Source organism: Diabrotica virgifera, chromosome 1, assembly GCF_917563875.1.
Source record: "Diabrotica virgifera virgifera chromosome 1, PGI_DIABVI_V3a".
Taxonomy (NCBI): Eukaryota; Metazoa; Arthropoda; class Insecta; order Coleoptera; family Chrysomelidae; genus Diabrotica; species Diabrotica virgifera.
The window spans coordinates 91,214,398-91,236,492 of NC_065443.1; the positions used below are offsets into that span (position 1 = coordinate 91,214,398).

A 22,095-nucleotide genomic window follows, 5' to 3' on the forward strand; every position below is an offset into this window, starting at 1 on the left:
GAACAGCAGTCTCAATTTCTGCTTTCGCAATGCTTTGAATGGCGTTTCGTATGCTCTAGATTCTAGATCATGTTTTCTCGAGTAGTTGGCCTAGGGGCAAAAACAAGGTCTTTAATCCGTCCCCATAAATAAAAGTCCAAAACAGTTAAATCTGTTACTATTCAATCTACTCTTGAAAGAGTAAGTGCTTGCATCAAAAATGATGGGCAACAATTTGAACCTTTAGGCAGTCACTAAGACTTAGTAAGTAGTTGCTTTTATTTCTTTGTTATATTTTATAGTGTTGTTTGTCTTATTTTTGTTTTAATTAATTATATACGTTGACATCTGGAAAATGTTTATTTGTTTCTTCCATAGCACACCACTTTTCCTTAACCTCGTTTACCGGTGACAGTAACAGTTATGTTTAAAATTAACACATTTCTTAAGATATCTCGAGATAGAAAAAAGGTATTGACATGCGGTTTTCGGTATTATGTTGCTAATTTGGTCTAATTTTGTAATACAGGATTAAAAATGCATACTTGTATTTAAGATTTTCCAAAGAAAACTAGATTTCTGAAAATAATTAAATAACGCCTCCTAGCTTGCATATTACTTATTAGCCTATTTCAAAAATAAGACACTTACATTGAAGAAAAAGAGCTGTTTTCAACAAGACCAAGTATGCAAAATTCGATTCAGCAGAACCGGACTTACAGCCATTTTTTCATAACAAGGTTCCCACTCACCCCCACCTCTTATTTGCAAAGGTAGACTTAAACTTGTGAAATCAAATATGCGCAGAATTTTATAAAGAATCCGATGATGGGATCTCTAGTGCCCTTTCATTAGGTAAATTTTGTAAAATTTTGATTTTTTAATTTTTGAATTTCAATTACGCGTCTAGCGGTGGACCTACAATTGTTATAAATATTTTTTTCTCAAAGCTGTACTATAAGCGGCTCCTGAGATATGACCGAGAGCCATTCTTATTGGACACCCGGTACAAAAACTTGTCCTAGAGTGTTGTGGGTTTAATGGATTGATTGGTGTTGTGCATATATAGAGGCTTGCTTGATATAATAGGAAAATATAATTAAACCTTTGAGCTTCTACATCGTGTTAGGAGGACTTGGACAGCCTTCGGGCAGTTAAACCACACTTTCAAATCGTCCGGCATACCAATATGGTCTTAAAGGGAAAAACTTTAATCAATGTGGTTTACCAGTGTTGACTTACGGAGTGGAATCGTTGACAACGACAAGAAGAGTGCAAAAGATTCGTGTTACTGAAATGGCGACAGAGCGTGCTATGTTGGGCGTTTCACTGCGAAACAAGATCTCAAACCGCCAAATACGACGAAGATTAAGAGTGGCTATTGCTTTAGAGGTAATGATAGATAACAGATGAACAAAGCGCATAGTGGAATGGAGACCAGAGGTGATGCCTACTGAAGTAGAGGTCGTCCATCAACACGTTTGACTGACGATCCATAGGAATTCGACGTTGCCATAGGAATTGGATTCAAGCGGAACAAGATCTAAATAGATAGAAAATTATGAAGGAGATCTTTGTACGGCAGTGGACAAGCGAAGCTTGAATGATAATGAGAAGTTACTGATGAAAGAGTTATAACTATTTCCTCGGGGGAATGCGTGTCGTTGTGCAATGAGTTTTGTAAACCGACATATTTATAAACAATACCCAGGATAACAATAACAATGATTGATCAATCGACATTTTTAAGCACCGGCGAAGCTTGTGACATAAAAATTATACAATCATCCTCCTTCTATTTAGGCACTACTATTTATATATGTTACGGTAACTATAGTCCATTGAAATGTTACATTTAGGGTTGCATTTGTTAGAGGAGTTAATTTTATTTTTTAATGTGTAGGGGCTCAGTAGAAGCTAAGTTCAAGTTTTTGGGGTCGCCACCCTTGTCCCCCGGCCGCCATCTTGGAAAAAGGGGTGAAAAGGGCCTTCGCGCTGTATTTCGTAAACTAACTACCCTACAGAAAATTTAATTTCATATAAAATGTAGCAAATTAAATTTTTTTCAATTTTATATGTATTACTTTTTATCGTCAAGTGACCAACAAAAAAGTTATAAACAAAAATAAGAGAAAATTTTGTAACAAGTTTCCTTTTGAAAGTTATAATTTTTTTTCGTTCATTTTAAAATAAAATTACATCATAGAAATATTGTAAAGGGTTTTCTAACAAACAATTTCCAGTATAAAGTTGTTTAATATTATTTATTTATCTAGGTTTCACAGCTCTCCAAACTTAACCAGATTCTCGAATGCTCATAGAGATACAATAAAAACAAACTGTTAGGCTTAATTTTCTATCTATATATTTTTATTTATGCAATTTATTATGACCCTAATATTCTTATGCTATTATTAAAAAATTTTTACACCTTTTCCATTGGATTATTCACAGAGGATGGAATGAGAAAAGGTACCAAATCATCTTTGTATAATGCCTTTACACCAATAGAACGACCCTGTAATAACAGTCATAGAAGCCACTTTGTTATCGATGGTGGTTTTCTGATACGTAAAGTGGTTTGAGATAGAAATTCCTCTTTTGACAACATTCTCGATAAGTATATTCGGTATGTGCAATAACATTATGGATTGTCTACAAGTATAGTATTTGATGGCTATTCCAAAAATCCTGATATCGCAGGAACAAAGTCATGGGAGCGCTTGCATCGCATTAAAAAGCAGCAATCGGCAGAGGTACAGTTTGCTAAGAGCACCGTACCAACATTATCGCAAGAAACATTTCTTGGTAATGAAACGAACAAAACTAACTTCATATGCCTTCTGAAGACTGCTCTATCAGAGGCGGGTTTTAGTGTCGACCAAGCTGAATCTGATGCAGATGCTATCATCGTCCGTTGTGCGTTGCTGCATCAAGGTCATATGATTCGGTGACAATCATAGCAAAAGACATCGATATCATTGTCTTGCTCTGGTATTAGGGAGAAATCAATATAAGTGTATTTTTTTTTAAATCCTTCAAAAGGGCGTATGTCCGAACAATTGTACTGTCCTACAAGTTTTATATATGATGACGTAATTGCAGAGAATTTGCTGTTTCTCTATGCCTTCTCAGGATGCGATACAACGTCAGCCTGTATAACATAAGCAAAGTAACATTCATAAAAATTTTGCAAAAGCATCCTGAATTAGCTAGTGGAACAACATTATTTGTCAGTGAGAGAGTCGAGCCATCTTTACTCAGTGTTTTTGGGCGAATGTTCTTTCATCTCTTTTCTCTTTATATGGCGGAAATAAAGACGATTCTCTGGACACCCTGAGATAAAAACGATTCGCTAAGGCAGTGACAAAAAAAGCATTTAATCTCTCCTCACTTCCTCCAACATCAGATGCAGTTCGTTTTCACTCCTTGTCTTTGAGTGAATCACCAGATTCAGTCATGGCTCGGTAAACATTGTTATCCGAAAGATTGGGGCTGGAAAAGGCATGGGAAATATTGGATACCAATCCAAACTTCCAAGCCTCCAACTCCCCCGAGCTTACGAAATTAATCTTTTGAAGATGCAAAGAAAACTGTGGAAGTGCGTGCGGTTGCCGAAATTCAGCCGTCAAATGCTCAGCTGTGTGCTGAATATTATTTTGTCTAGAAATTGTCCGTGGATTAGGCCCACTGGGAATACCACACAAAAGAACGCTCCTGCAGACTCTACCTCATGGGTGGTGGGAAAAGGAGTCAAAACCAGTTTAATCATAGCATAAGAATATTAAGATCATAATAAATTGTATGAATAAAAAAATATATGAATAGAAAATTAAGCGTAATTAACGTTTTGTTTTTATTGCATCCCTATGGGCATTCGAGAATCTGGTCAAGTTTGAAGCGCTGTAAAACCTAGATAAATAAATAAAATTGAACAACTTTATAGTGGAAATTGTTCGTTAAAAACCCTCTATAAAATTGCAATAATGTTATTTTATTGTAAAATGAACTTAAAAAAGTTATAACATCCAAAAGGAAATTTGTTAAAAAAAATTCACTTATTTTTGTTTATATCATTTTTGTTGGTCACTTGACGATAAACAGTGATAAAAAAATTGTAGAAAATTTAATTTGCTACGTTTTCTGTGTTATTAAATTTTCTATAGGGTTGGTAGTTTACCAGATACAGCGCGAAAGCTCTTTACACCCCTTTTTCAAGATGGCGGCCGGGGGACAAGGGTGGCGACCCCAAAAAGTTGAACTTAAGCTGTTACTGACCCCCTACATATTAAAAAAAAAATTGACTCCTCTAACAAATGCAAGGTATGGCCTAAAAATTTAACATTTCAATGGACTACTTTGATTAATTGGAAATTATTAATAATTACCGGTTACTATTAATACAAACCGAATAGCTAGGTGAAAGTAATAAATATGCCAGATTTGATCGGTAATTATTAATAATTTCTGGATTAGAACGGTAAATGTGATTAATTTTAATACCGTTAAGTGCGTAGAAGCTTGCGGAGTGTAGGGAGGTTTATTAGTCACTGCGACATACCAGAGCTTAAATAAGGCGCATAGCGCATACCACAGTGTTAGTCAATCTGTAGTCGGCCACTGTGTAATACACTATTTACTGTATTAAATACATAAGGCTAAAGCAGGACTAAAACAATCCTTACCTCCTGGTACTTTATCCGAAATCAGAAGAAGATTTAGAAGCTATAATAGCAGATCATTCTGATAACGCTGATGATGGAGCAAAACACCGTGGTGATATAGAACTCAACAGTACAACCGACGGTTCACAGTTAGCGAATATTGAAGATACAGGTAACACTAACAGCCCAATCGAACATAGTGAGTGTGCGATAATTGCTGTAAATGAGGAAGACAATTCCAGTATTGGCGTTAAAGAAAATGAGGGAGACGAAGAAGAAGGCACTGCAATTGGCCAAACTTCAATTCACGAGACTCAGGATCTTGCTAAACAGTCAATTGTAAACGAGTCTTACAGAATGTTAAAGCATTATAATGATAGATTCCCTGTTAAAAAAGTAGGTCAAAGTGTTAGAGTGTGAATTCCAGAAGTTGATAGTGCTAAGGCCGATAGCCGAAACATGATTGCCATTATTATTTATTTTATAGATGAAAAGCTATACAAGATAGGCAATAAGCATGGCATTTTAAACCAACTTCATGCAAGAAATGAATTTACAACCTGCAAGGAAACAGTTATTTCAGTTAATGAAGCGCGTGATACTCAGATAAGTCTTAGTGAATGCGTTCGTAAAGATTCGAATTTAGCCAGTCAAGGATTCCGTCACTACAATTGTAGTGGCCAATGCAATTAAAAACGCTGCAAATGCAAACATTAAGCGTTCTTTGTAATTCTAAGTGCCACAAGAGTCTTTCCTATAAAAACAAGTACTTATAATCTAGTAACTTCAAGCCTAATACGTGTGTTTGAGTTTGTTTTTACTTATAAGGTGTCTAGTTGAGTTTTTTTATTGATAAGTTCTGTTTAACTGTTAAACTTTATTATCAAATTTCACACATAAACAATAGTGAAGCCCAGAATGCGTTTTCATTACATTAACGAGAATTGTTAAGAAAGTATTAATAATAGCCGGTAAATCTAATTATAAAGGCATTACTAATCACATTGACCAGCCGCTACGGTTACTATTAATATTTACCGGTAATTATTAATACAGACCGGATTTATCACTTCAACCGTAACATAAACTTACGTGCATAGAAATCGGCCCACCTAAAAATTTGGTCATTTTTGAAGTCTCGTATTTCCTAAAGTTGTTGGCCGATTTAAGTGATTTTTTTAATATGTTATAGCCTTATTCTTCAACAATATCGGTGTAATAATATTATTGCTAAACAGGTAAGTGTTATTTTATACCGGGTGTAACAATGATAGTGTGTTTTTTCCTCAAAGTTCGGAACACACTGTGGAATATTATAGCGTATATAAAATATTGAAATTAAAACTCAGCTGTAGCCTTAGGCTTTCTTAACATTCTGCTTTTTGATTTATTCGCTTATGTTGGATAATAAAAAAGTTAGGTATTTTAACAACTAGCAACGTTCTTCATCAATACAGGTTGTTTCTAAATAAGTGCGACAAACTTTAAGGGGTAATTCTGCATGAAAAAATAATGACCGTTAGGTTTATAATCATATGTTCGCATATGCTTCCCTGTGGAATATTCTAGCGTATATAAAATATTGAAATTAAAACTCAACTCTAGCGTTAGGCTTTCTTAACATTCTGTTTTTTGATTCATTCGCTTATGTTAAATAATAAAAAAGTTAGGTATTTTAACAACTAGCAACGTTCTTCATCAATACAGGATGTTTTAAAATAAGTGCGACAAACTTTAAGGGGAAATTCTGCATGAAAAATAATTACCGTTTCATTTATAAACATATGTCCGCAAATACTTCGTTTTCGAGATACGGGATGTTGAATTTTTTTTTACAAACTGACGATTTATTTACTGCTCTAAAACCGGTTGAGATATGTAAATTAAATTTGGTGGGTTTTAAGAGGTAGTTATTGCGCATATTTGACATACAATTAAGAATTTTATATTCACCATTGGCGTGCATACGGGTCATATTACCAGGTCATATTACCCGTATGCACGCCAATCGTGAATATAAAATTCTTAACTGTATGCCAAAAAATTCGCAATAATTACCTCTTAAAACCTACCCAATTTCATTTGTATATCTCATGCGATTTTGGAGCAATAAATAAATCGTCAGATTGTACGAAAAAATTCAACATCCCGTATTTCTGAAACGGAGCATATGCGAACATATGATTATAAACCTAACTGTCATTATTTTTTCATGCAGAATTACCCCTTAAAGTTTGTCGCACTTATTTAGAAACACCCTGTAGAAGAACGTTGCTAGTTGTGAAAATACCTAACTTTTTATTATTTAACATAAGAGAATAAATCAAAAAGCAAAATGTTAAGAAAGCCTAAGGCTACAGTTGAGTTTAAATTTCAATATTTTATATATGCTAGAATATTCCACAGGGTGTTCTGAACTTTGAGGAAAGAACACACTATCATTGTTATACCCTGTATAAAATAACACTTACCTCTTTAACAATAATATTATTACAGCGATATTACTGAAGAATAAGGCTATAAGATATTAAAAAAATCACTTAAATCGGCCAACAGGTTTAGGAAATAAGAGACTTCAAAAATGACCCAATTTTTAGGTGGGCCGATTTCTATGCACGTAAGTTTATATACAGGGTGTAACAAAAATACAGGTCATAAATTAAATCACACATTCTGGGACCAAAATAGTTCGATTGAACCTAATTTACCTTAGTACAAATGTGCACCCAAAAAAAGTTACAGCCCTTTGAAATTACGAAATAAAAATCGATTTTTTTCAATAGATCGAACACTGTTTGAGGTTTCTTATTTAAAACGGACATGTGACATTCTTATGATAGGAGCATCTAAAAAAAAATTGTAGTGAAATTTGTGTACCCCATAAAAATTTTATGGGGGTTTTGTTCCCTTAAACCCCCCAAACTTCTGTGTACGTTCCAATTAAATTATCATTGTGGCACAATTAGTTAAACACAATGTTTTTAAAACTTTTTTGCCTCTTAGTACTTTTTCGAAAAGTTAGTTTTGTTTGAGATATTTTGAATATTTTGTCAAATCCACCACATATTTGTGTAATGTTAAGTACGCTTTTAGAGACTTGGTAATAATATGAAAATTTATTTATAAATTACAGTTTGAGGTATACTTTGAACCATATTAAAAAAGAAGCCACATCTCGATAAAAGGTGCCTTACCTGAAAAATACTACGAGGCAAAAAAGTTTTAAAAGCACTGTGTTAAACTAATGGTACAGAAATAATAGTTTAATTGGAACGTACACAAACATTTGGAGGGTTTAAAGGCACAAAACCCCCATAAAATTTTTATGTAAACATATTAAAAAAGAAGCCGCATGTCTATTAAAACTGGTTTATCGAAAAAGTACTAAGAGGCAAAAAAATTTTAAAAACATTGTGTTTAACTAATGGTACTACAAAAATAATTTAATTGGGACGTAAATAAAAGTTTGGGGGATTTAAGGGAACCAAACCCCGATAAAATTTTTATGGGCTGCACAAATTTCAATATAATTTCTTTTTAGGATATTCATGCCATAATAATACCACATGTCCATTTTCATTAAATAATCTGTAATAGTTTTCGATATATCGGAAAAAATCGATTTTCATTTTGTAACTTCAAAGGGCTGTAACTTTTTTTGTCTGCATATTTGTACTAAGTTAAGTTAGGTTCAGTCGAACTATTTTTGGTCCCAGAATATGTGATTTAATTTATGGACTGTATTTTTGATACACCCTGTATTAATATCCAAATGCTCGCAAAATAAAAATATCGTATAGCATTTTTGTGTAATATTCGTACAACAGTAATAATAATATCGTATGGTAGTTTTGCGTATTGATAGTCGTATGCCAAACGAATAAATTTCGACGGCGAAAGGCTCTCCTACCTACGATTCGCAGACGACATAGGAATGGAAATTAGCCACAATTTAATTAAACAAAAATTATTAACGTTATTAATAAATAGCAATCTGATTGTTGCATGAGGGTATAATGGAAGGGTAACAAATCAGTTGGAAGTTCTGTCCGATAAAATACATGGGACGTTTTCGTAATCTGGCGTTCCAAATTTTTAACCTGTTCCACAATTAAGTCTTCCCCTGTTCCAGTGTTCCCGTACATCAAAGTTTGTCCGACTACACACCGTTAAGCTATTAACAAATTTTCAGCTTGTTATTAATCAACTTTTCTTGGTACGCGGGATCCAGGCCTATAGGATTTGAAAAGATTTAAAATTATTATGATATTTTATTCGAAGTAAAAATTCCTGAAGATTTGTTATAACACAACCCTGTAGCTTTGGAATTTGCTATATTTTTGATTACTAAATGGCCTTTTATAAATAATCCAATACAGAAAATTTTTGTTGTTATTACTCAAACAATAAAATATTTGATTGATGTGGGGAATTTCTTCATTGTAACAAAATGGTGAATGGTATTCATTTGTGTATTCATTTTAATAAAAGGTTCGTAATCAGCTGATTTCAGATTAATATAGTTGATTAAGATTTTTTTGTTTTGTGAATATAAATAACATTTATAAATCACAATAATACATAAGTCAAATTTATTACAGAAGTAAAGAAAGCAAAGAAAATTGCAGTGGGAAATCATCAAAACAAACAGTTACCTTTGACATGTCATTTCACATAAATTCAAGGTTATTAATATTCCATATCACACGCTCCACAAAACCGTAATGATTAAAGCATAATGTCCTGTAAATGAATCGAGTTCTGCAACCTATGAAAGTCAAAAAAAACTTCAAAAAAACCAGAAATATTCCTTGGTGTGCGTGCAAAGCAAAAATTGTGACAATTCAAACGCCAAAGTTACATCGTGAGTGCCCCGTCGCGAGTTTGGAAGTTACTGACAGGACGCCGTGCTTCGGGAGTTTTGGGAGTTTTACTCGAGAACTCTATAGATTCTGCGCCAACGGAACTGAATGAAAGACATTCTGGTTGAATAAAGGGTTTAGATTTTTACCTGCGATCGTACACAGCCCAGGAAATTATGTGCTGCCAAATGGCATGTTTGAAGGCTTAATGCACATAGAAATTTTTATTATCTGCGAATACCCCGAAAAATAATTTTGAAAAGATAAAAATTAAGCTTAAATTTTTGTTTTAAAAGTTCTTTTTTTCGATGTGCCTATCCGTGACGAATATTGGCAATACTTATGGCAATCTTTATTTTATCTGCAGCAGCGCGAAAAAGCTGCACACGTTGTTGTGTTGAACTAGGTTATTACGTTCTTCAACCAGGATGTTTTTCATCTTCCTGGACCTTGCTTTCCAAATATCTTTCCTTGCACGATGGCTTGTAGGAGGGAATATCTGAATTAATTTCGCATGTGTCCCAAGTATTCTTACTTTCGAGATTTGTTGGTGGTCAGTACCTCTCTCTTCTTCTTTATTCTTCTGAGGATCTCCTCATCTGTGACCAGGTCAGTCTACTTGATTTTCAGAATTCTCGGATATAATCACATTTCAAATGCTTCTTATCTTTTACACATGTCTTCATTCAAGGTCCACGATTCAACGCCATTAAAAAGAACAGAGAAGACGTAGCATCACAGCGTTCTTACTTTTATGCTAAGCGAAAGGTTGTGGCTCTTGAAAAAGTCCCCATACGGTTGAAGGTTGATCTAGCTTTTCCAATGCGCGCTCTTATCTCTTGGTTGTTGGTCCATTCTTCATTTATTACACGCCGAGGTAGTTGTAGTTCGTCACTCTTTCTACAGGGGTTTGGTTAAGTAGAGTTGATCTCCTGTTATCTTTTTCTTGATAATTATCATAAGCTTTGTCTTCTTTACGTTTATGTTGAGTCCATATTGTTGATTGTAATACTTGATTTTGTTCATAAGGACTTGTAGGTCTTTTAGGTTGTCCACAAATACGTGTAGTGTGCAAAACCGCTACTTTATAGGATTCCTTTTAATAAGACCCACTCTGCATTTAGGGGTCCTCTCAGGTAGCTGTTGATTTTCATTTTTAGCAAATATTTATTAGTCGGTCCATTTATATTCTTTTCGTGCACCCTGTATATACATTTTCAATTCTATAATGAAATTAGTGATGCCTGATTTAAATTAGAAAAATTATTTCCATCATCTCGAACAATATTTATTGAGAAAATATTATTGTCATTTTCATTTTAAACAGTTTAATTATTCCCAGTTTTCGTTCTTTCTAACTATTTTATTTCGAAGCAAAATTATTTATCAAGCCATTAATTTTTTGTAATTTTAAAACGTTCAACTTCGTCGATTTCAATGAGAGTGTCTCTTTCGTTATCAGCTAATACTGACCTTCAATTAGTTTCTTCTACTTTTATAAATACCATGCTGGTGCCTTTCTGGCTCATTTTTATATTCTTCGCCAAGTAGGTAGCAGCGAGCGCTACAGACCTAATTGGTAAGTTGTTTTTGGGTTTTATCATTTACTTTTCCGATAATATTTTTTGTTAATTGACTAACTCGAATTTGCAGAATATATTTAAATTTTACCTATTTGTATTCTAAATTTGATTCATCCAATAAGAAAATAATTTTGGGGTATTTATTTACTTATTTTCCGTGAATGCTAATTAATTAGCATCAGCAGTTGTGTTAAATATCAATTATTTTCAAGTTTAATTTATTACGTTAATTTTATAGAAATATGTGGGTTGGGTGCCAATTTTGTCGTGTTCATATTGACAATGATATATCGAATTCATCTCAAAATGCCAACATTGGACCAAGAAACAAATTCGACATAACATCACCAACACCAACACGGCGAGCATGAGACTTTATGTGGGTCCTTATATCCTACTCCTCTGCATTCTCCAGGCATACGGTACACTATCAGTAAAAAGGAATGAATTTCGGTATAAATGCTTTATTTTCTCATTTCTTTGGTTATAATTTAGGATCTACATCATTTTGAAGCTATTATGAAGTTAATTTATGTAAAAAAACTGTCTCTGCTGACAGGCAAATATAAGATTCTAAGGAAGACTTAACTTGTGGTGTGAAGGCTTCTTCCGGTGCTGTCCTAGGTTATCCACACCTCATGATCTTCTTCGGGAGGCGTCAGGTTTTGATGTACTGGTCTGATGTACTGGTGGATCGGTTGTTGCCTCCGGAGTTGTCTAAATGTTCGTCGAACCCATGGGTCTTGAGGAGCTGCTATTTACCATTTACGTGATTTACTTTCTGGGGGGCATTATATCCTCTGGGCCAAAACAGATGGTGTAAAAGCTAGGGCCACGCCCTTCTCCTGGGTGCCTAGAAGAGAAAACAAGATGTAAACAACCCGCAGCATAAATTTATGAAGGGCCCGTACCACCCAAGTCAACAAAACCCCAATATTCCCCACCAGCAGCACAGGAAATCTTAGAAGTGACTTTTAAACCAAACAGTAGACCCCAAATGTTTTAATGTGAACACCCCGATTAAAAAATAACAATAAAATAAATGAACAAAAATAAATTAATTTAATCCCACATATTTCTATAAAATTAACTTAATAAATTAAACTTGAAAATAATTGATATTTAACACAACTACTGATGCTAATGAATTTTCACGGAAAATAAGTAAATAAATACCCCAAAATTATTTTCTTATTGGATGAATCAAATTTACTATACAAATAGGTAAAAATATAAATATATTCTGCAAATTCGAGTTAGTCAATTAACAAAAAATATTATTGGAAAAGTAAATGATAAAACCCAAAAACAACTTACCAATTAGGTCTGTAGCGCTCGCTGCTACCTACTTGGCGAAGAATATAAAAATGAGCCAGAAAGGCACCAGCATGGTATTTATAAAAGTAGAAGAAACTAATTGAAGGTCAGTATTAGCTGATAACGAAAGAGACACTCTCATTGAAATCGACGAAGTTGAACGTTTTAAAATTACAAAAAATTAATGGCTTGATAAATAATTTTGCTTCGACGACTTCCACGACTTCAACCCTAATAAAATTGCATCACATATAGTTGCCACCTCCAGAGGAGCATGTGATAAAAAGTTTACCACTACTATAAAAAGGGAGCTTAAACATCTAAAAGCTGCCTGTCCATCAGATACAGAGTACTCCGCACCGTTCACTCCAGAAGAAGTCTCAAACGCCATCAAAGACATTAAACCTAACAAAGCTCCTGGTACAGATGGTATACCTCCCGAATTCCTGATCCATTGTGGGAAATTTGCAAAAACCTGGTTGTCTAAATTCTATACAGATATACTCAAAACAGGTAACCTACCAAACATCTTTAAACAAACAAAAATCATAGCCATTCTAAAACCTGGAAAACCAACAGACAACCCAGCGAGTTACCGCCCCATCGCTTTACTCAGTTCAGCTTACAAGGTCCTCGAAAGACTGGTCCTGAACAGAATCGGCCCAAAGCTACTTCAAAAAATACCAATTGAACAAGCAGGATTCAGGCCTCAACGAAGCACCACTGACCAAGTGCTCTCTATAACTACCTACATAGAGGCAGGTTACCAAAGAAAACTGAAGACGTCTGTGGCATTCATCGATTTATCGGCTGCATATGACACGGTTTGGAAAGATGGCCTCATCTATAAGCTCCTGAAAATAATCCTCTGCAAAGCAACCGCCCGACTCATAAATACTATGCTGAGCAGTAGAAACTTTCGTGTAACCATGGGAACTACAGTGAGCAAACAGAGAACGCTTAACAACGGCCTCCCCCAGGGCTCCGTACTTGCACCGCTGCTATTTAGTATGTATATAGCTGATATGCCCCCTACCAGATCTAAAAAATTTATTTGGATATGCAGACGACTGGGCACTTGCAACTCAAAACTCCTTAATACAAAACTCCGAGGCAATCCTAACGGAAGATCTGGAACGCCTGGTTAAGTACTTTAAACAATGGAGACTTAAACCTAACCCCAAAAAAACCGAGGTTAGCTGTTTTCACCTGAACAACAATATGGCCCACACAAAACTTAAAGTGTACATTGATAACCAACTGCTCACGCACAACTATAATCCCAAGTACCTCGGCGTCACCCTGGACAGAACACTCTCCTTTAAGAAACATCTTGAGAACACCGCAGCAAAGCTGAGAACCCGTAACAACATCATACAGAAGCTTTGCGGGACTACATGGGGCTCAACAGCAAGTACACTTCGGTGTTCAGCCCTTGGACTCGTATACTCCGCAGCTGAATACTGCTCCCCTGTTTGGCTGAACAGCGTTCACACAAAAATTATAGATACTCAGCTCAATGTCGCCATGCGTCTCATTTCTGGAACGATCAAGTCTATACTTGTGGAGTGGCTTCCACTACTGAGCCACATACCTCCACCTAACCTTCGTCGTCAGCATGCTCTGCTTAGAGAATTCCAAAAGCTGCTTTACAACCCGCAGTTACCTTGTGACGTTCCGCCCCTTATAGAATCGATTATTGATGGGAAGATATTATTTAACTATCCAAAATATTATTTAATTATTTTCAGAATTATTTTCTTTCAATGTTTATTCAAATAGAACTTAAACCCATCTCAGAATATTTAAATGCTTGATGACGTCACATTTAAAACGTGGCAACATTGGTTTCCCCACTTTGACAGCCAATGCTTAGTAGAGGGGTACGAAGGATTCAGCTGTGAACGTGAGCCTTGGATTGCCATTGTTTCTCGAGTGTTCGGTCTGAATCGTAGTGTGCGGGGTCATTAGACTCAATTATTCACCTCTAATTCTCAGTTCCAAATTGATTAAATATTACAATAAAAGTATAGTGAAGTTATCCAGCAGCAGTGGATTTGAAGAATTTTAGAGCATACTATATCCAATGAGTTCTACCCCGGTAAATACACATTTTATTAAGTATTTTATTCAGCCATTTTGGAAGTCCTTGACATTTGCTAACTAAGTTTCACATAGTCTATTTTCATGGTTTTTATGTTTTATTTTCATGGATCAAACTCATCTAGAGATAATTCAATATTCGTTGTTAATTTGTGCTTCCAGTTGGAAAATAGAGCTAATTTAAACTCCATTTTTTATATTCCTTTCAAGTCTACAGAACTCCTATCTTTTGAACGATGATCAAATAAGTATCCATCGCTTAGTCTTACTATATTTCATCCTTGTATAATATATCTATATACCGGTGTATATATTATAATAAAATATTCTTTCACAGTAATTATATTTTGTATTTCAATTGGAAATTACTTGTGTTATTTGACCAAGGTCATCTGATAGCAACCTGATAAAAGGTCAAGCTGTCTAGTCATTCAAGTTTTTGGACTTAATGACCTATTTCTTCTTATTCCCATAGGAATAAAAACACCTCCTCGTATCTCTTGCTTCTTTTTTTTGACATTGGTAGATTGGTAGTAACACCACACTGTGTTTTTTTTAGCACCTACCATGAAATCTTAAAGCCACCCTACAACAACACCAAGGCCAGACCACACAGAGAGAAACAATCAATAGGCGACCAGCCTGGATTATTTCCACATTTTCTTTTTTTTGAGTACCTCCCGCTGCTTTCCAACAGTTTTGAGTACCTTCAGCTGCTTTCTACCAGTCTTCCTCTCCTGTACCTCCAGCAGGACAGCTGCTAGCGAGAGTTAGCACCCTTGGGTGCTCATTACATCAACTTCAAGATTAGGAAAGAGTGGTTTGTTTGGGAACATTTACTGTGCTCTTATTAAAGACAGACTGGTTTTGTGATATTTAGTACATTTTTTTTTTATAGTTCAATTGCACACACATTTTTCCTGCTTTATATTTTTTATAGGTTTTTTTTTCTTTACAACATAATATTTAATTGATAGCGTTCCCCAACACTCTGCAATCTATAAAGGTATAAATTTCTGAGCTCAGATATTTTCCCTGATAATAGTAGTCGGTACTCTTATCTTGATTATTTTTAGGCTGTGTTCCACTTTTGTATAATTATTTAAACTCATTCCATTATTTTAGTATATGTTTAATTAAATTTTTAAAAATTAACTTCACATATTAGTCAAAATTGTAATTATTAACTTTATTTAACTTGAACTTATTAACTTTACTTAACTTTAACTTATTAACTTTATTTAACTTTAACTTTAATTTATTAAATTCATATGAACTTCTGGATTCTAATCCCTCAGATTAGTTTTTGGTTTCACTTGTTATTATTACTATTATAAACCACGAGTTAGGAAAAGGATCTGTGTATCCACTCGTAGGTTTATTTATTCAATAAGGCTTGTGCCTGTCCCACTCACAGTGAGGTATTTATATGTTATATATAGTATCAGGTAGTATTTAATTAAGGTGTACGTATTATAAACGTACAATTATTATTTGGTGAGGGTTCTACTAACCTAGTTGTAAGTTGTACTTCCTGTATTAGAGGTACCCGTAGTCAGTTTTTCTAACCTTATAAAGAGTATTCTTAGATCATAGTTGTATGATGATTTTGTAATTGACTTTCACTAGTATCACTTTTTCCTGTCATGTTAGAGTTACACACTAGTTACTTGTCCTAACTCAGAGATTGTTAAAAAGATCTAGTAGTTACATTCAATAAATATACATTTATTGTGATTTTTTTTTCTTATTACTCCTTTATTTTTAGTAGTATATTTTATAATTTAATAATCTTTAATAACTTTTCACATACTTGTACTACAAATTTAACATACTCTATAGCAGCGTAGAATACCTGGAAGAGCGTTAACCTAGTTATCCTTCTTCTGGCGCCCAAAATTTCATTCTATTTTCAGTATATTATTATATTTACTCTATCTATTTTCTGAACATTATCTTCATATCTTCTTTTCGAGCCATCATTGTCACTTCCTTTAATCTATTGTCTGGCCAAAAATAGCCGTGCAAATTGGCCGAATCCTTCCTTGAGTGTCAAGTGGCCCTTCTCATACATATTTAGCTAGCCATTCAAGTTATATCTATCTATTAATGATTTCTCATCTCTAGTCCTGTATCAATTCGATATTCTTTGTCTTGGCATCCTTCCATACAAATACTACTACAAAGTTGTATTTTAGTTACTCCGGCTTCTTCAACGGAGAAGCCACACATTTTTGTCCTTTGGCTACATTAAGTAGATCTTCTTCTTTTTACTACTTCTGTTGGAGTTTACCACTCCCTTTTCATTCACTCCAACAGAAAATCATCAGCTAGTTGTTACATCGGCTTTCCAACGTGGTGGCTTTATTTTTGGTCTGAGACAGTATTCATTTAGGTCAATTCTTCTCTTTTATCTGAAATCTCTTTGTTATTTCCGTTTGGTATCCTATACACATATTGTTACTTATTTATTTTATTTTTAATTTCTGATACATATCAGGTATTCTTAAACGCTGTTTTGATTTTTGTTTATATTTTGGGACCTCATTATAGTATATGTTTGTGCAGCTTACATTCTGGGTTAGATTTTGAATTTTTATTGGGAACTTATATTTAATATTGCTATTAATAATATAATTCATATAACAATTTTATTTCTTCAGTCAATAGTGGTATAGTTGGAGGTACAACTAAGTGTTGATTATTATTATTATTATTATAGATATATATTTTTTCTAGAGTGGTGGTAAGTTACATATAAATAAAAAAATTTACTTCCAGTATTTAGGTAGTAGGTTTACTTGAGTATACAATATTTATTGGATTATTTATCCATTTATTTGATCTTATATATTTATTTGATCTTATTTATTAGATTATATACTGCATTATATATATATTTTTTTTTTTTGCTGGCTATTTTGATTTTGTTGGTGTGTTGCTGATATTTTCTCGGTTTATATTATATATATTTTGCGTGCAAACTTTCATATTTTCATATTTTTCATATTTCTGTTCTTTGGACTATTTGTCAATAACTTTGCTCTCATCATGTGTGCTTTTAAAGCTGAACATCTTCTGGTGGATGAATTGGATTATGAATTAAAGATTCGGGACATAATGCCAGAGGAGTCGACAACTGTCGATAAAAAACGCAATCTTTTGAGAGGTGCTTTGAAACAAGAAGCTGGCAATAGAAGTTTTCTCCAAATTTCAGCTGTATCCCTTCCTTTTGAGGAACAACAAAAAGGAATCACTGAAACATTGGACAGCTTGTCTAAAAAAATCGAAAAGTTTAGGGGAACTGTAAAGGATACAGAGTATGCGCGATTAACATCTCGTCTAGGCCATATTTCTGCCCGTGTACACTTGCTACACTGTCCTTCTGAAGAACAGGAACCGTTCAAGAGGTCTGTTTCTCTTAAAATATTAACACTAGAGGGTGAACTTGATTCTAGAGTTAACCCCATTGCTACCTCTACTCCTAATGCTTCAGTCAATGTACCTAGCTTTACGTACTCCAAACCTGTTCAAGTACACAAATGGGGTATTTCATTTTCAGGTGAAAAACAGCACACTGATGTGATGTCATTTTTAGAAAGGGTTGAATGTCTTCGAATATCTAGAGGTGTTTCGGAAGAGGATTTGTTTGCTGCTTCTGCTGAGTTGTTCACCGGGACCGCTTTTACATGGTTTATGAATAACAGGGGTAATTTTTCTTGTTGGTCTGATCTGATTAAAAAGTTGAAGTCGGATTTTCTTCCGTATTCATTCCAGGATGATTTATTAGATCAAATTAAGAATCATAAGCAGAAACCTGGGGAATCTGTTACTATGTTTATTAATACTATATTAGGTATGTGTAGTCGTTTAGACACTCCTTTGTCAGATTTAGCTAAAATTAAAATCATCCTTAAATGTCTATTGCCCTTTTATCATCAACAATTAGCTCTTATGGACATTCAGAACATTGATGACCTTACTATAAAATGCAAACGTTTGGAGGAAACGTTATCCTGGTCTTCTCAACCTCCATCCACATCTCGATCCTCTTCTAACTCTTCTTCTCAGCCAACTTCCTTTAGGCAACGTTCTTGGCTAAATAAGGGTCATGAACATAATGTTTCGGTTGTTAGTTCTCTTGTCTGCTGGAATTGGGATCAGCCTGGTCACCCATTTTACAATTGTGGGATTCCTCAAAATCGTATTTTCTGCCATGGTTGTGGCCGAGAGAACACCCTTAAAAGAAACTGTTCTAAGTGTTCGGGAAACGACACGTCGGAGGTCCGTCCCCTGAACGTTTCTCCGTCCAACATCCAATCAGGGAATCAAACCCCATCGTCAAACGAAACTGCTGGACCAAGCACATCCAGCAACCCAAACCCATCTTCACGAAAAGGGAAAGGGGTGTCGTTCAAGAAAGCAGCACACACCACAAAACAAAATTAAACCAGAAATTTATTTCTATAGATAATACGTTAGATTCGCTTGATTCAAATGATCACAGATGGTCATTTACAAACGCTTCTTTGATTGGTAGTGTTCAACGTAACAATAATAATTGTGATAGTAATGTGGTTCCATTATCTATATTAGATTCTAGTTTTGTTAATGATGATGATACGTCTGGGTTAGTTCCATATAACGGTTGTAGACAACCAAATACTTTAGATCTAGATATTAATTCGTTATTAGTTAGGAAACAAAATGATAATAGGCCATATCTTCCTATTCAAATTTTAGGACAATCGTGTTTAGCTTTGTTAGATAGTGGCTCTAATATTTCATTGATAGGGGCACATTCGTTAAATTTATTGAAAAATTCTAGTATTCCCATTATGCCCATTTCATCTTTGCAAGTATCTACTGCAGATGGTACAGTTCAGTCCATTACGGGCAAACTCCAAATTAAAATCACAGTGGCAGATTTATGTAGGGAAATTACATTTTATGTTATTCCTTCCGTGCAGAATTCTATAATTTTAGGTATGGACTTTTTCAATGCTTTCAATAGTACCTTAAGTTGTTCTGATTTTTCTTTTTCCATATCTGAATTTAATTTATCTACCCTTAGTGCTATTCACGATTTTGCTAGTTTATCAAGCTCTGAACAAAGGCAATTAGAGAGTATGATCTCTAAATTTACTACTCTTTCTTCAAAAGACAAACTAGGTCGTACGTCGTTAATCTCTCACACTATCGAAGTGGGAAATCCCACTCCTTTCAGATTATATCAGTACCCCATACCTCAAGCCTGGCAGGCAGACTTAGAAAAGGAAGTAGATTCGATGCTTGCTTTAAATATCATAGAACCTTCAACATCGTCCTACTGTTCTCCGCTCTGGTTAACGAAGAAGAAGGATGGATCCTTCAGGATCTGCTTTGACGGTCGAAAACTAAACAGTATCACAACTAACAGGGATGCTTATCCTATCCCCAGAATAGATGTGATTTTGAGCAAACTTCAGAATGCCAAATACATCTCTTCTATTGATTTGTCTAAGGCCTTCCTACAGATCCCACTGAGTGAAGAGAGCAAGAAGTATACTGCTTTTGCTGTCAGTGGTAAAGGATTATTCCAGTTTGTCACCATGCCTTTCGGTCTTGTTTCTGCTCCTCAGACAATGTGTCGTCTGATGGATTTAGTCATTGGTCCACCGTTAGAGCCCTATGTTTTCTATTATTTAGACGATATTTTGGTTGTCACTCCTGATTTTTCCCTTCATATGGAAATTTTAGATAAGTTATTTTTACGTCTTAAGGAAGCTAATCTAACGGTCAATCTGGATAAATGTCAGTTTTGTCGCCCTAGTCTTAAGTTCTTGGGTTATGTTGTGGATAACCAGGGGCTGAGGACTGATCCTGAGAAAATAGTTGCTATCAAAAATTTTCCTATACCAAAGACCACCACCCAAGTCCGTAGGATATTGGGAATGTGTGGCTATTATCGGCGATTTGTACCGTCCTACTCTACTTTGTTGTCACCTCTTACTGATCTTTTGAAGAACAGGAAAAAGGGACAGACCATTACTTGGACTCCTGAGGCTGACGAAGCTTTTAGGCGCGTTAAAGATGCTTTAACGAGCGCTCCGGTTATGATGTCACCTAATTTTGATGAGCATTTTTATCTAATGACAGATTGCTCTAATACAGCTTCTGGAGGCGTATTATTTCAGTTGAAAGATGGCTCCGAACACCCCATAGCGTACACTAGTAAGAAGTTGAACAAGGCCCAGAAAAACTATTCAACTACGGAGAAAGAACTCTTAGCTATCATCCATGGGTTAGAAGCTTTTCGTTATTATCTGGAAGGTCGTAATTTCACTATAATTACTGATCATAGTTCCTTAGTATGGCTTCATAGTATGAAAAACCCTTCACAGAGGCTTTCTCGATGGATATGCAAACTGGCTGCCTATTCATATAAGATTGTCCATAGAAAGGCAAACGGGGTAGTGGTCGCAGATGCTCTTTCACGTGTCCATGATATTAATGTCCTAGATCTGTCCTCTTTAAGTCCTGATATGTGGTATCAGAATATGATTGATAGGGTCACTCAAGACCCACAAAAATATCCTGATTTTAAGGTAGAGAATAATATTCTGTACAAACACATCTTAAGTCCGATAGAGTCCTTATCCAATATGTCGGAGTGGAAAATAGTTGTACCTACGCCAAATAGGGAAAATATTCTGCATATGTTTCATGATGAAGTTACGGCGGGTCATTTTGGTTTTTATAAGACTTATCACCGTATTGCCGAATTATATTATTGGCCTGGAATGCGGAAGTCTATAAAAAGGTACATTTCTAAATGCATGGTTTGTGCTACTTGTAAACCAAGTAACCTACCACAGGCTGGACTTATGGGTTCCTTCAGGAACATAAATTTTCCTTGGCAGATGATCTCAATGGATCTCATTGGACCTTATCCTCGGAGTTACAAGGGTAATACCTATTGCCTGGTAGTTGTGGATTATTTCACTAAATTTCCTTTAGTTTGTCCCCTTCGCCAGGCCACAACTCCAGCAATTTTAAAATATTTGGAGGAACAAGTCTTTTTGGTGTATGGTGTTCCTCAAATTGTGTCATGTGACAACGGTCCTCAGTTTGTATCGAAGGCCTTTAAAGATCTTCTAGCTAAATATAAGGTTCAAAAGACCTTTTATAATGCTGCCTACCATCCACAAGCAAATCATACTGAGAGAGTAAATCGCAGTATTGTCACAGCTCTAAGGTCCTATACTTACCCTGATCACAGAGCTTGGGATCAATATATTCATTCCATAGCTCAAGCCATAAGGACTTCTGTCCATGAAGTTACCCAGTGCTCTCCAGCATATTTGAATTTTGGTAGGAATGTGGCTTTATCAGGTGATTATTTTGGTGTAATTTCAGACAATTCCGAAAATCTTCCTCAAATATCTGAGAAACTTCATCGCTTAGATGATCTCCAGACGTTACCTCATATTTTCGCAGACATTAGGAAGAAGTTAAAAACTTCTTACCTAAGGAACCAGCAGCACTATAATTTGAGGAAACGAGATCTGCGATTCTTTGTTGGTGATCGAGTCTTAAAGCGCAATT

At 35.0% G+C, this 22,095-nt stretch overlaps 2 protein-coding genes across 2 annotated transcripts in view; one reads left to right on the top strand and one right to left on the bottom strand.

Annotated features, from left to right (window-relative positions):
* LOC114333100 (synaptotagmin-12) overlaps positions 1-9,516 on the bottom strand; it is a 175,515-nt gene extending 165,999 nt beyond the window's left edge. Inside the window, exon 1 of the mRNA XM_028282931.2 lies at positions 9,299-9,516. Within this exon, the coding sequence (XP_028138732.2) occupies positions 9,299-9,307 (9 nt within the window). The 5' untranslated portion in view covers positions 9,308-9,516. The remainder of the gene's footprint in view (positions 1-9,298) is intronic.
* A 4,564-nt stretch (positions 9,517-14,080) lies between these two features.
* LOC126879376 (uncharacterized) lies at positions 14,081-19,042 on the top strand. The gene is made up of 2 exons (XM_050642371.1): positions 14,081-14,506; positions 15,068-19,042. Exon 2 carries the CDS (start codon positions 17,560-17,562, stop codon positions 18,955-18,957), a length of 1,398 nt encoding a protein of 465 aa, XP_050498328.1. The 5' UTR covers positions 14,081-14,506; positions 15,068-17,559; the 3' UTR covers positions 18,958-19,042.
* Positions 19,043-22,095: the final 3,053 nt, after the last annotated feature.